Here is a 15,761-nt window from a genome sequence, read left to right on the forward strand (position 1 = left end):
ACTGTGCCTTTTGCATCACTCAAATGTTCCCTTGGCAGATAAAGCTTCAGTTTGCTCTGCATTGCAGACAGTCAGGGTGCTGTCCACCTCCAGCTTACTCCATGGGTCTGGAGGAGGAGGACTTGCAATGTCTTCTTCAAATTATTGCAAGGACTGAGACAAACGAGTGGACACAAGTGTGTTTCCTTACCCGCTTCAGGCTGAAATCAGGTTTTGCTGTGGAGTACTCTTGGTGTTTTTGTTTCTCTCTCAGCACACAGATACTTGGGTGCTCTTATTAAATTTGCTTTAGGTTTGACCTCTGATTCAGTGCAAGAGGTCAGCCTTGAAAGCAAAGCTGTCGTGGCTCTATAGCCAGCTTTTGTTGTCTGATCTGCTTTGACTGGGCTACAGCCCCACCGGTTTCCTCAGGAGGTCTTTTCTGTGCTGTCTCCTTTCTGAATGACACTGTCCCTGGGTACTACAGAACCAGTCACGAGAACTGAACTCATGACAAGGTGAGGGAAGCATCCAGCAAACACTTGGCTCTGAGAAGGAGCTGCCCTGGCTGGAGGTGAGGAGTGGAACAGGGATTCATTGCAGAGCAGGGAGCAGTGCCCTCCTTCCACAGTCAGTGCCTGGGCAGGTGATGCCCAGAAGCCTTCAGCTTCAACATTACACTTAAAAATCCCAAATTCATTGGAAAAATAATGGTCCAATTATTTTTTTTCCTATTGAATGTGATATTTCTGTGAAATAAAAATATTGTGGTAGTATGCTAGGCAGTCATGCTCAGATTACAGGTCTAAGTTGGTAGGTTAAGTACTGCTTTTGTGCAAAATAAAGCAAGAATTGATATAACTTTCAACATTAGATGTAACTGTTGCTTTTATTCATAATCCCTGGAGACAGAGCCTGAGTAGTAAAGACCATTAAAGCTCTGCATGCTGCAGGGAAGTGTTTCAGTAATTTGGCTCGTGAAGCATTACTGCTGCATGCAGAAAGAGAGCTGGTTTAGCTTGCCATGTTTTAGGCAAGAAGAAGATGTGAGAACTAACTTTGTAAGACCAAAGTGCAAGCCTGTGTTCAGTGCAAGATGCCTTGCTTTACCTGTTCACTTGTAAAGCAAAACCTGGCAATTTAAATATACCTCTTTGCTAAGACCTTTTTATTTATGTTCTTGATTTGCAAAGTTTTTCCAATTGGGGATAGGAGTTCTGCTAAAACAAAAGACTGTCCAAAGAAAACATTTAGGCTTTTGGTGGCATTACCCACTTACATGGTAGAACTGTTTCTTCCAAGGACTCGGTGTTCATCCCTCCTTGAACAAATCAAGCAAGCATTCTGAAAGCCAATTTTATTTTTAGTCATTGTGTTTGCTCTAAAGGGCATTTGGCTTTAGGCTGTGTACTGGGAAGCAAAGTCCCCAACACCCTGACATGCTACAGAGGCATTAAGAACTGGCTGCAGATGCTGCTTTGACAAGTGTAGCCCTATCTGGTCACACGTCCCAGAAATGGGGAGGACTGGGCTCCCTAAAAATGAACAGAGTGTGAAGTCAGCTGAGTACCTCCAGGCGGTTATTCACGAAGGTAGGAGTTTAAATACTGCCTGACTCTGAGTGCACTTCATCCCATCTGAAAGTGTTTCTCAACTGAGTACGTAAGCTCCTTAAAGTCAGGCAGTGTGGATGCTCTTCCCCTCCTTTTCTCCTGAAGATCCCACCAGCTGCATATTTTTCATACGTTCAAGCTGAATCTGCCACTGTCATTCTTTATTCTGAATCCAGGGTCTTGTGGGTGGTACAGACCTTGGGTTCATTCCCACTGGAAGCAATAGGATGGCATGCTCAATACTAATGAGTTGGGTTCCCACTCTGTAGCCAGTGAGATGCTATGGATGACAGAAAATTAAGAGCAACAGATGTTCCCTGGGGCAGTTTCTCACAGTGCAGTGGGGGTCTTGTTTTCTACAGTTTCTTCCTTCCCCTAGTTTAGCCATTTAACATTGTCCTTCTGTGCCTCATTCCTCCTCTTTCCTTTCTGTTCATTGACTTTGGATCAAGATGCTAAAGGCTGGTATAAACCTAGCTATAACCAGAATAAATGCCATACCGCAGCCAGGAAGCATTTTGTTTAATCACATTCAGTATTATCCATTATTTTTGCTTTTTTTTCCTGGAGGGAAGGCACGAGCTGTGATTTTTGTAGCATCAACCTTCTACATTCTGACAAGTTAATCAAAAGTCAGGATACTAAATGAGCAATCAGCTGAAATGTGCTGAATCACTGTCACCTTTAGTCTGCATTCATAGACAGACTTTTCTTTTTTTAGCTTAGCTTTCAATTGAATCTGGCAATTTCTCAGTCTCTTTGCCTTAAAAGACTAGTCTGACGCAGACACTGGAGGCAATCAGTTAACAGTGCTCCTCTGCAGGCTGGCAGGGAAGACCTTGGTGGTTCCATAGTCCTGTGCATCTAGTTCGTCTGTGGGGTTTTTTTCACCTTTGAAGTATTTTTTAATCCTCTAGAATTAAGCTAGATAGGAGCTCTCCTCCTGAAACTTCAAGGGAAAGAAAACGATAGTGGCCATCCATTTTTACAGGGTGCTCCTGGGAATACACTGACAAACAGCATCTGAGTCACTGGGGAATTGTTGATCATTGATTGTTCTTCTTTGTTTTGGTGGTTGTTGGTTGTTGGGTTTTTTTATTTGGAATACAGGAGAGTGGAACAGTGTTTAAACCACACTGGTGAATCTGGTGTTTCATTAGAGGAGCTGCTCCTAATCAGCAGCTTCAAGCAGGGATTATAGTAATTATGTGGGAAGAAATGCAGTTGAGAGTATTGCATTTCGAGATGCCCCCTTTTAAGGGATACAGTCAGGTACACCCTCACCCTTTGTGCAGGGTGTTACTGTGGAGCCAGGGAATTGCTGCTTCTCTCTTGGAGAAAGGCCTTGGGAGGAGAGAGCTGTGAGTGATGGTTAGCAGTGAAATGTAGTAGGTATGCTAGAAGGAAAGCTTCCAGGCTCAGGAGAGTTCTGATCCCCAGTGAGTAGCTGCTTCCATGTTGGGCTTTGGTTCTCTAATGGATGCACTCGATTTATTACTGCTTGTCTTCTATAAAACTTGCTGCTCAAGCAAACTCTGAAAGACGCTGAAGTTGTTTGTACAGCAATCAGTGCAATATACCATGCAGTGCAATTGTGGGTTGATGAACTTAATAAAATATCAGTCCAAATATCAGTTTGGTTTTTATCCCTTCCTTCCTGGCTTCCTTGCAGAACTTCCTACGCTGCCAGAACAACAAGACCAACTACAACTTGGTGTGTGAGACACTGCAGTTTCTGGACTGCATCTGTGGAAGCACAACTGGGGGACTTGGCCTTCTCGGGCTGTATATAAATGAGAAAAACGTAGCGCTCATCAATCAGACGCTGGAGAGTTTGACCGAGTACTGTCAAGGACCTTGCCACGAGAACCAGGTAATACATCCATGGTGTGAAAAGCCTGACCCTTTCTCCCTTCACCTGCAGCATGCGCTCTCCTGGGCTCGGCTCCAAGTCTACACTTGCATTGTCTTGCAGTGCTGCTCACTTGACTTGCCCTACAAAGGGGCTGGTTTGTTTCTTTCTCTATAAACATATGATAATCAGCTTCTGTGTCACTGCCAGCTGCCAGTGCACTTCCATGGGGATGTGGTAGGGGTTCTTAATGAGGACCACCAAACTCTGGAACACCAGCCTTTGTCCAGCTTCCTCCAAACCATACTGTCAGCAGTATGTTGTGTGCTGCAAGCGGGAATAACTGGTTTAAATAACTGTGGTACAGGAAAGGCATAACTGAATAACTGCTATAATCCTATTAGATAAAGCAGTTTCTGGCCCACAGCTGGTCCTCATCTGCTGTGTGCCTTGAAGTGATCAGCAAGGCATACGGGAGGACACTTCACTGGCATAAGCAGGAGCATTTAGGTACCTAAGAATTATGGTTTGCTCCAGCGGGAAGGATCAGAGGGCAGGGGCAGCTGCCCAGCTTGGCCATGCTTTTCCCCTTCATCTTATAGAATCATAGAGTAGTTAGGGTTGGAAATGACCTTATGATCATCTAGTTCCACCTCCCCTGCCATGGGCAGGGACACCTCACACTAAACCATGTCACCCAAGACTCTGTTTTACAGAAGCATCACCAAGTAGTCAGGCCTGTTTCTTCTGCCTTTGGTCTAAATGTGGCTCTTGCTAGAGCTGTTTCCATGAGTCACATGAAGTCTGAAAGTCTAGAGTAAATCAAAGTAAAGAGATAGCTATCCCAAAATAGTCTTCCTTTAGATATAGGTATGGATCTTTGCATGAAGCTTGATGACAGAGCAGGGCTCTGGATTTTGAAGCCAGCAAGCTACTGTCAGTTTGTATGTTTAGTTACAGACCATTGTAAAAGCAGGGTTAAAGGGTAAGCGAGAAATTTACCGGAATTCACATTCTTTGGTTAGACTGGACTGAAGGAGGTGTTGATTGGCACAGCTAAAATAAAGAAAACTCTCCTTAATCTTAGCAAAACAGTGTTCTTCCTTAGTTATGTGTTCAGCCTGGATGCTTTGGCATGTGAGCGTTTCGTTTATCAACTGTGTTGCCTTCTGCTTCCTGAGGCTGGGTGGTTTCAGTAGGACATACCATGGCTGATGTTAGGAAAAGGTTGAAAGAAAATGCCTTAATCTTTTGTTATTCGACTGATTGGAGTTTTCTGTTCAGTTATCCATCTCAAACAGCTTACGAGGTGATGAAAGAGGTGACTCTTCTCTTCTGGCTGGGTCACCAGTCTGGGCTGCATTTTTAGTGCAGACAATTAGTGAAGTTTGAATTTTCTTTGGACAGAACTGCATTGCTACTCACGAGTCCAACGGTATTGACATCATCACAGCATTAATTCTCAATGACATCAACCCTTTGGGAAAGAAGCGGATGGACCTTGTGTTGGAGCTGAAGGCAAGTGACTATTTTGTGCAATCCACATAAAGCGTTAGATAAAGCACAATTTTATTGTTGGAATTATGTGGGTGTTTATTATACTCCAGTATTTTTAAGTGCCAAAAAATGATATGCATCAGCGAACTGGAGGCAGTGCCCAAAGATTGGTTGTCACAGGTATTTATTTCATCGTTTAAATGATAACATGGAGCCACCAGTTTTCAGACTGGAGGGGTATGGTGAGAAATCCTAAAATAATTTCCTGTTAAAGCCAGTGAAAACTTCTGTTGTTGGAGAGCTTTTACATATACAATGGCAGTAACATTTCCTGTGCTCTGTCTAGTTTCCTAATACTTGATTGCTGTTGTTTAATCAGTTGATGTTAAATCATTAAGAAATTTTTAAGGCTGTTTAATGCTGAAATAATTAGCCCTAGTGCTGGTTTCACGATACATTAGCAGGTTGTCTTCTAGCAGTAGTAGCCACTAAGTACTCCTGCTTCAACATATGTTAGAAGTATTTCCTTTCTGACTTACTGTCCTGTGAAATAGTGCAGTGTCTAGTTGTTTTCCGTTGTCAACTCACACCATTATTATGGGTAATGTGGGGGTTTTATTGTTCTAAATAAAAAATGCTTTTAGACTCAATGAGCATTATCCTTCAAAATTAAATACTTTATTGGTTTTTATTGTCAGTCATGATGGATTTTAATCTTAATTGTTTGTATTAAAGTAGTCTGGTGCCTTGTGGTAGTTTCCTATTTCCTCCTTCTATTTCTTGGCATGAGCAGGTTGCAGAGTAATTTTCAGTTAAAAGCAGCAAAGCACGTCTGTGTCTTCAGCCTTGGCTGTCCTTTGATCTAATCAGCATTATCTTCAGTAAAGCTGAGCTGCATCATTTTGGAGTTGAGAGCTTGTAGTGGTGCTGCAGGATCTTTAAAACAAAACAATATCATACAAGCTTGAAATGTCGGCATTTTAGAAGTCTAAACTTTGACTTGGGTTAATTTGATGTCTCCCCGTAAGTTGGGTTTGGGTGATAAACTGGTAAAATATACTGTTAAGTTGTATATCTCAGTAAGAGAAGATTGAGTGCTTGGCAAGATGAGGCTGTAGGAGTCCTGCAGTGGCTGGCTGGGAAGATTTGCCTTGCCCGTGGCTCGTATTTGTAGAAACTGGGTACTTAAAGCTGTTCTGGACAGCAGGGATGGTAATGCTCAAACTGAGTACCCTCATTTTTTCACTTCTGGCACTGATTGCCATTGGTTTTCCTTCAGAACAACGCTTCAAAACTGCTCTTGGCAATCATGGAGAGCAGGCACGACAGCGAGAACGCAGAGAGGATCCTCTACAACATGAGGCCCAAAGAGCTGGTGAGTCCCTGGGTCATTCCAGAGCTACCAACTCCCTTCAAGCCAGGTACAGCAGCACTGGGGAGACTGGGCTGTGTCCACCCCAGAAGTGCTCCAAGAGGTCTTTGCATTGATCATGGGCAACTGGAAGACCTCTCAAGGATTTGGTTGAAGGAATGCAGTGTCCACAAGGCACAGGTCTGCCTAGTACCCAGGCAGCACAAACGATTAAGGGAGGCATGCTGAATACCGTAGAGAAGGGATTCAGCATCCTGCATAAGGCAAGGAAGGAGCATCACCTTGGGAATCCACGTGCAGAAGTTATTTGCACAGGAGACAGAGAGAGATGAAAATGTCTTGTGACCTAAAAGCTGTTCAGCAGCCTGTAGCAGGCTTTTGGACTGGTTAATGTGTTAACTGGTGAAAACAAATAGGAGATTCAAAGTACAGCTTAAACACTGTCGACTTGTCTCTATGCACGTAGTTACGGCAGGGGCCAGAGATCACAACATGATGCGGCGTGTGGTGAGTGTGGCCCAGAACACGTTACCTGAAGGGGAGTATGAAGTTCAGTTTGCTGTGGTAATGAGCTCAGCTGAAGGTGCTAAATTCAGGTCTCCTGTTTTACCCTAAGCCCACTTACCAACAAAATATGTTGATAAGCCCATGTTATTCCTCTTGAATCTATATGCTGAGCTCCTTTCACCTCTGTAAGAGTGCCAAGTGTATACTGGCCTTATTAGATTCTCTTATTAGAGCCTCTCTTTACTGGCCTGTTTCTCTTTTTTCTAGGTGGAGGTGATAAAGAAGGCTTATCTTCAGGGAGAAGTAGAATTTGAGGATGGAGAGAATGGGGAAGATGTTGCAGCATCTCCGAGGAACGTGGGACACAACATATATATATTAGCTCATCAGGTAGAATTTCACCTACAGTTTCTGTAGCACCAAGTGTCACAAATTGAATAGCTAAAGGTCTGCTTTTCCCTGAAATTGTTTTAATGGTTCATCTCTAAGACAAACTCACTGCACATTCGCTCTTTATCAGAGCAAATCCCAATCCTTAAAGAATCAGAAAAGTCAATGATACCAGAAAATTTTTGGCATTTTCTTTTCCAATTGGAAGCAGGCAGGCTCTTGCCCAGGTTTCTGAAGACATGGTTCAAGTTCTGGGCAGTACTGAGGAGCAATGTATTATCTAGATGATCTTAAGGCCCTTTCCAACCCTAACTATTCTATGATTCTATGATCTTTCAGCTGTATCAAAGGCTACTTTGTACTCCCAAAGAAATGATACTCACAGATCAATTAAACTCTAGCAGAAATCTCCCTCTGCTTTTATGGTTCTTGCCACATTCTCTCTGTGTTGGTGCCAGTCAGGTTTGTTGTATTGATACAATGTGGTGTTTGAAAGGTAAAAGACCAAGGGAGAACAAATACATCTATATCTACTTAATATATTGATGCTGCATAAATCACTCCATTAGAGTTCCTTTAGTGTCTGAGAAGAAAGATCATAACTATGCTGTAAGATGAATTTAGAGCATCCAGAAGCATTTTTGGATCAGTGCTCTGTGCATCTGCTTTTCAGTTGATGCAGATTTTCTCCTCTGTCCCTGCCTAGGTACACGGGTGATTAGCACACCTTTGAATTTGGGTAGATCACAGAATAGTTAGGGTTGGAAAGGACTTTAAGATTATCTAGTTCCAACCCCCTGCTATGGGCAGGGACTTCTGACAATAAACCATGTCACTCGAGGCTCTGTCCAACGTGGCCTTGAACACTGCTAGGGATGGAGCAGTTACCACTTCTTTGGGCAACCTGGTCCAGTGCCTCACCACCCTCACAATAAAGAACTTCTTCCTTATATCTCACCTGAACTTCTCCTGTTTAAGTTTAAAACCCATTAGTGTGTCAAGGTCCCTCTGGATGGCATTCCTTCCCTCCAGCGTATCAACCGAACCACACAGCTTGGTGTCATCGGCAAACTTGCTGAGGGCACACTCAATCCCACTGTCCATGTCAGCAATGAAGATGTTGAACAATACCGGTCCCAACACCGATCCCTGAGGGACCCCACTCGTTACTGGTCTCCAGCCGGACATTGAGCCATTGACCACAACTCTTTGTGTGTGCCCATCCAGCCAGTTCTTTATCCACCGAGTGGTCCATCCATCAAATTGATGTCTCTCCAATTTAGAGACAAGGATGTCGTGTGGGACAGTGTCGAACGCTTTACACAAGTCCAGGCAGATGACATCAACTGCTCTACCCCTGTCCCTCAGTTCTGTAGCCCCACCATAGAAGGCCACCAAGTTGGTCAGGCAGGATTTCCCCTTAGTGAAGCCATGCTGGCTGTCACCAAGCACCTCATCATTTTTCATGTGCCTTAGCATGCCTTCCAGGAGAATCCGCTCCATGATCCTGCCAGGCACAGAGGTGAGACTGACTGGTCTGTAGTTTCCTGGGTCCTTCCATTTTCCCCTTCTTGAAAATGGGGGTTATATTTCCCTTCTTCCAGTCACTAGGAACTTCACCTCATGTAGAAGGATAGACCAAATGTGAATGTTCAAGAAGTTTCCCAAGTGAGGCAAAGGGTGGGAGAGGATGGGTAAAAGAGGAGTACCACATGGATATTAAAAAAAATACATATTTGAATCATTCTGACTTGCTCCCAAAATAGAGCTGCAGGGTGTCTGGTTGGAATAGAACAAGCCTTCTGTCAACTTTGCCCTTTCTTAGCAGCTGACTGCATACTATTGCTTTTCTTTTATGCCAAAAATCAGAAATTTAATATCAGAGAGACATCTGGTGTCTCCCACTCCCTTTGCATTCCTTTATTTCAGTTGGCTCGTCATAACAAAGAGCTGCAGAACATGCTGAAGCCGGGAGGTCAGATAGAGGGAGACGAGGCTCTGGAGTTTTACGCCAAGCACACGGCACAGATTGAGGTACAGGGAAAGCGGTGGCTGCCGGGAGGTGTGTGGGGGGAAATGATCTGCTGCGGAAGGAGCCGCTTGGAAGAGGAACGGTGGAGTTGGACCCCGGTTGCATTAGATGTGATATCCTGGTTGCAGTGCCTACCTGTGTGTGTGTGGACACATCTCTGACATGAGAGTGTATGGGTACTTATTCTTTTATTTTAGTTTTTGACAGCCGCTGGGGGGGGGGGGGGAGCTATTTTTGAGCTGTCATGTGTGGGCTTTAAGATGGAGCTGAGCAGAGCTCTGTTGGCAGGAGGAAGTGTAACTTCACTTCTGTTACATTTTGGCCAGTGCTATTGCTGAATCCATAAAGTTAGTGATAGCTTTTGCCATTCTTTCTGTATTAAAATGACAATTTGGCCTGACATACAATCTTAGATGCTTTTCAGAAGTAAAGCATGCACAAGCACAGAGATGTCACAAAACTCTCTAGTAAGCAATGAAACTGTTATTCCTCATATTATTTGTTATACTTGCCTATGCAATACCTGGCTAAAATTTGCAAAGAATCTTGATTTGGGTGACCAGATTGCTCTGAAATTCAGCACAGCTTTGGTGCTGCATTTACTGGGCCCTTTGGAAATCCCAGCTAAGAACAGCATTGCCAGGGTAAGACCACAGCATAAAAAATATCAGTCTTGGAGCTAAATGTAGGTCTGCTTTGAAGGTAAATGAAATGAAGTCTTTACCAGACTGCTGTTCTACAGAACTGTGTCCAAGTTTCTACATGCAACCAGTTTGAAAAAGGTGTGGGGAAACAGACCAAGAAATAAAAGCATTTAAAAGCTAGGAAGAACTTTAATTAAGGCTGCTGTTCAGATCGTCAGGTCGGACCGTACCATGGAGCAAATAGTCTTCCCTGTACCCAGTATCTGTGAGTTCCTCACGAAGGAGTCCAAGCTGCGGATATATTACACCACGGAGAGGGATGAACAAGGCAGCAAGATCAATGACTTCTTCTTGAAATCGGAAGACCTCTTTAATGAGATGAACTGGCAAAAGAAATTGCGAGGTAGGTTGCTGTTGCCAGTGTGGTTTGTGGAGTGTTACCAGCAGAGCGCCGAGGTCAGATTTGCAGAGTTTGATTCGGTAGCAGATGGTTCCCCAGTGTGGCAGCAACCTTGATAATTGGTTGAAAGAGTCTGCTCCTCTACATGGTGGCAATATGCTATGATGAAGTCAAGCTTAATGCAAGAGCAATATGGACCACATGGAAGGATCTAGGGGAGAGGGGTAAGAGGGATCAGAGGTCATCTTTTTTAAGATCCAACAGGAAGGAACAAAGTTGTGGGGGCTATTTGAGACATAGCTTAAATGAGAAGGCATTTGGTGGTAGGGAGAACTGGGAGAGGACACAGCTGAAGAAAGCAATGGTCTGTTTTCCTTCCTTGCACTTGGATACACTAAGCAGTTCCCTTGGATTGCAGGAGAGAGGCTGGGTAATACAGCATGGACTTATGGCATCTCCAACAATGGAAGTATTGAAGAACAGGTTAAACATGTATCTTCAGTAATAGTAAAAGCAGAATTTGTCCTTTCTTTGGGCAAGGAATAGACTGGCAGATGGGCTGATTAAGTCCCTTCCAGCCCTGTGATGCTAAAATATCTGAAAGCAAGTATTTTCAAGCACTTCTTTTCCCTCTGAGGTTCCTCCTGGCAGCTAGGAAAAGTTTTTAAATAATATTTTAATCCATACAGTGCCACCACTTCCCCAACAAACTTCCAAACTCATTTGCTTATTTTTTCTTTGACTTCTTGTTTTGCTAAAGGAGAAATGTTGCACATGGGGCTCAGCTTCATTGAGCAGCCGTGACTGGTTAGAATTTACCAACAATGACCCTCTGAAATGTGAGAGATAAAGCAGTTATTTCCTGCTCTAGTCAGCATCTGCAATCTGATACCAGTGTTGTTCCCCATGCTTGAACAGCTAAACTCCAGTTACTACCACAAGAGCTCAGCCTGGTCCAGAACCACCTCCTAGATCAAATGAGAGTGGACTTCTGCCATACAGCTCCGTGCCGGTGCTTGTGGTTGTTGGGTTTTATGTGTGTGTATATGTGTATATATTAACAGATCTTTTAGCAGAGAAAGCAGTTGTACTCATACTATTTCAAATTTCCAGTCAAATACAGATAAGACTGCCTGAAGCTTGGTCAGCTCTATTGGATTATTTTTCATGTGTATGAATACTAAGTAGAGCGGAGCTATTTCCACTGAGCAGTGGATTAGTACTTCTGACGGCATCAAAATCCACAGGAAGCTGCTTCCTAAAAATGACTTCTAAGAGCTCTACAAGAAATATGGGAGTGTATAACATCCTGCACAAGTGGGCAGCTTTGACAGCATCCATATAGTCTGTTAGATATTGTTGAGTTACTTTAACAGTCTTTGAGGCTATCTCCAGGCAAACTGTGAAGGCATCATAATTAACAGGCCAAAAATTGATCAAGATCCACCTGCAGAAGTGGAGAGTATTTCTTTTTCTTTAAGAAACTGGATTTATTTTGTCTGTCTCCTAATATTCTGGTCTTACTTGGCCAATTAAGTGATACTGTGTGTTTATACACATCTTAAATACAGGTCTGTGTTTTCAAGATGTGACCAGCTGGCAGTGCTCTGTGCTGCTACCATGTGATACCACTTAAGAGTTATTCAAACCTGAGAAAGACACCTTAGAAAACTCTTTATAAAGGCCCATGGACTTCCCCCTTCAGCTCATGGTGCTAGCCCTTAATCTGAGCACCACAAGTCTCCCAAAGGTCTTAATTAAGAATTCAAATGAGCCTGCCAAAACCAGGCAGAAGTGCTGCGCAGGGCAGATAGTCTGTGCCCATCCCCAAAGGAAGGTTTAAAATAAAGTGTGGAACTTTATAATGACCATTTGTATAACAATTCCATACAAATTAATTCAATCTGCTTACAAATTCTTCCAGTTAATGTGAAACTGAGAACAGAAATAATACAGAAACCAGTGCATTGTATATTTGAAACACTGCTACATCACATTTTGAGGCTTAACATGTGCCTGGCTAATTAGGTGCAGTGAAGCTTGTAGTCTTACAGTGACTGGGTACCTTTTTGTAGTCCTTTCCTTTGCATTCAGCTGTTCAGTACATTGGCTTTTCATGTGCATTTCAACTCAGTATAATGAGGCATTGTATAATTCTAACCCATTTTTTTTTTTGCTTAGGATGCTAGAAGAGGTGATTTGCTGAAGGGATATGGTGGTTACTGTGAGGCTTAGAACTGCAGCATTCATTAATTTACTCTTCAGCTCCCGAGTTTGCATTTTCGTCTTTTCCCTAAATTTCACTGTGAGCTTCTTTACCTTTGCTCTCTGATATCTCTGTACACATTACTTCCTTCCAACAGGAGAGAATGTTACTTCTGTTCCTTCTCCGGGAGCATTTTTAACAGGTTATTATTTTTTTGCCACTCCAGATTTCAGTAGTACACAGTTTGCCGCAGAATAAGCCTGCAGGAGCTAAAATTGGGGGTATTTTGCCTCAGGGCAGAGGGAATTGCTATAACGCAGCTTCTTGTCTGTCCTTGTCTTCTGGTCCGTGACCACTTCAGAAAATGACTCTTTTTGCTTTCTGTGCCTCTTGATCCTAGCTGCAGAGATTATTAAAATCAGGAGGCTTTTGGAAAAGTATTTATGGGTACCATTAAGGATTTAAAATGTGCAGCTGTTTAACTGTGCACTCACCTCTGTGCAGATGCGCTTGTGTCTTTTGCCCACAGGGCAGATTCTGGGGCTACCTTGGTCTGTTATCAGCTTGCAGTAAGGTTGTCTTACTTGCTTAGCAGCTAGTCCTAAGCATTTTAGTTTTATTGCTATGCATTTTGGGTCTAATTGTCTGCCTTGCCTGGTCTCCACTGAGTTTTTTCTGGCTTGCTGTAGCAGAAAAGAAGTTTGAAGATGAGCAGCACCTCAGGTGAGCTGCTGGCAGCAGTGTAACTTGGAGGGATGGGGCCGAATCTCACCATTGCTACCGTGTACAAATCTTCCCCCTCCTAATTGTTCTTTGTGTGACTGAGTACAAAGTATGCTATTAGGGGAAACCTGAAGTCCTTGACCTCTGCGTTTCTGAACTTGTTCTCATGCTGCTGCTAAATCATGTTTGAAAATACTTCCCTTTTCAATGTGAGTCCTTTGCCGTAATGCACTTCTAACTGGAAGTACCCCAGAGATGAAGAGTAGTCAGATAAACTTCAGCAGAAGCCATGAACATTACCACTGTTTGTGCTTTCGGGCAAACTGAAAATAAACTATGTTTTGTTGGAGATTAATTTTATGTATAGACCTGGTTTTGAAATGCTCCATTGAAAACGCTTATTTTTCTGTTTTGCAGCTCAGCCTTTCCTATACTGGTGTGCCCGCAACATGTCCTTCTGGAGCAGTATTTCCTTTAACCTGGCCGTCCTTATGAACCTGCTCGTAGCGTTTTTCTATCCATTCAAAGGAATTCGAGGAGGTACCAATATTTATCATACAAAAATATCTGAACGAATGAGGTATAATGAACCAAATTCTCTTCCCCACTGGTGTCTGCATCACTATTTACTTCAGTAGGGATAAGAGAGCAGAAATTGGCCTTTTTTAATTGCCTTGATTTAAATTGCACTTTTCTCTGACTTGCTTTTTCCTGAGGCATTTTTAAGGAAAATATAGAGCCGTGCTTCTTCCTAGGGGAAAAAATTATCCAAGACAGACATCCACCTTTAATTACTTGACTGTTCCACTTTGTTTTAAAGTTCTGTAATTAACTATTGAACTAAAAATAGGAGAAATGTTAATTTGTTGTTTTCTTTGAGCTTGCATTTATTACTTGTCATTTCCCATGAAACTTTTACGGTTGCATAGCACGTCAGGAGGCCTTACTCTGACTTGGCAGATGAGGTGTGCGGGGGCAAAGTGACCTGCCTCATGCCCTTAGAAATTGATGGATGATATGGAAAAAGAGCCTATCTCTCCTCTGTTACTGCCTTTCCTAGGAGCCTCTTCCTGTAGGAGCACTTAGAGCAGAGGTTTCCCTAGGGAGCAAGGAGGAGCGTACCTGCCTTGTCTTCTAGCTCAGGAGCAACCCACTGCTCCAAGGTGCCTTGCCATCAGTGGATGGCAGCTGTCATTTCTGCCATGAAGGATGGGTTAACATGTGCGGTTCATGTGGGATTGCACACTCTTGCTGTAAGAGAGCTCTTGCAAGTTGCTTTTGATCCAGACAGTGGATTTGTGTGACAGTGGTGGTTCTTGGAGCCAATTTGGTAAAAACTCCCGGTGGAGTCCTGATGAGAGTCAGCTGTTCTTCCCTAGCTCCAGCCTCTCCCAAGAGATGCACCCCAGGGCAGGTTGTGTCAGCAAGCATCAGGAATCTGGAGAAATGTTCTTGTGAATGCCTCTGTCATGTTTATCACTTGCAGAACGGGTGTAAAGGAAGTGTCTAGGTAGGAGCTTTTTCCACTTCTGTATCAAATGGAGTAAATAAGAATCCCAGCAGTAAACCTCCTCCTGGAGAGGGTGATTCATGGTCAAGCCTGCCCTTCCCTTTCTTTGAGGTCTGTAGTGCAGCAGGGCTGGATAGATGCTTATGTTTTCCTATTGAACTTCCCTCTGCATCTGCCTCCTGGTTCACTTGCTGCAGAACCCAGAGACAATGAAACTGAAAGGTAGCAGTAGTCTGAACATAACAAAATTATCATCTGAGCTCTGTATGCAGCACAAAAGCCAGTTCACCCTTTTGCAGCTCACCAGTTAGTTTAGATTGAGGAGAGCCATAGTTTTGTGTGAGTAGCATGTGACAGCAGCCTATGGTCACAGTGGGGTAAAAGCAGTGGGCATGGAAAACTTGGTTAAGGGGTTCTGCAGCCTGATAAAGCCTGTGAGAAGATACAGGATATTTTAGACCATCTGAGAGGGGGCAGAGTATAGTTACCTTCTGCAATATCAGGCTGTGTGTACCTCCGCATGGCACCCTGGACAGCAGAGCCTGGGACCACCCAGATCCCATTCTGGCCAGCAGCTTGTTAGAGAGTTTTAACAAGCACAAAGGGCAACTGAATTTTCTGTCTCTAGTTTCAAAGATCACAAGTTAAAATGTAAAGGTTTGTATTTATGGCTGTAGGAAAGCTGGTAATCAAACATTGAGATTACACGTTGCGTGACTGGGGGATCATTTGGCATTTTGAAGATGCCCTACCATACATATTTGAAATATTTTACTATTTTGATATAACCTCTTCCTCTACTAGTTACAATCAAAAATGAAAGATAAATACATGTGTATTTTATATTTAGCTTAAAAAAAAAGAGAAGACTTCAGAACAGACCGTTTGGGGGAAGTTGTCAGTGTCTTGAATTGCTTAGACAGGGTGAACTGAGCAGCTGATCAGCATCTGACTGTAGCAGAAGCTGTAAAACTTCTTACTTGAGGAGCAGAAACAAAACTGGATGCCTGGAATTCAGTACTGGAATGGTGAGAAT

The 15,761-nt window shown here is 43.3% G+C and overlaps 1 protein-coding gene across 2 annotated transcripts in view; it reads left to right on the forward strand.

The window, feature by feature from the left end:
- The window catches only part of ITPR1 (inositol 1,4,5-trisphosphate receptor type 1), a 171,001-nt gene that overhangs the window by 127,419 nt on the left and 27,821 nt on the right, over positions 1-15,761 (forward strand). For both annotated transcript variants that reach the window (XM_062630383.1, XM_062630384.1), the window contains 7 exons: positions 3,265-3,465; positions 4,852-4,962; positions 6,221-6,316; positions 7,088-7,210; positions 9,140-9,244; positions 10,097-10,289; positions 13,633-13,755. In XM_062630383.1, coding sequence (XP_062486367.1) covers positions 3,265-3,465; positions 4,852-4,962; positions 6,221-6,316; positions 7,088-7,210; positions 9,140-9,244; positions 10,097-10,289; positions 13,633-13,755 — 952 coding nt within the window. The remainder of the gene's footprint in view (positions 1-3,264; positions 3,466-4,851; positions 4,963-6,220; positions 6,317-7,087; positions 7,211-9,139; positions 9,245-10,096; positions 10,290-13,632; positions 13,756-15,761) is intronic.

The sequence above is a fragment of the Pezoporus occidentalis genome, unplaced genomic scaffold, assembly GCF_034315485.1.
Source record: "Pezoporus occidentalis ecotype Australia unplaced genomic scaffold, CSIRO_AGI_Poc_V1 ctg35, whole genome shotgun sequence".
Classification (NCBI taxonomy): domain Eukaryota; kingdom Metazoa; phylum Chordata; class Aves; order Psittaciformes; family Psittacidae; genus Pezoporus; species Pezoporus occidentalis.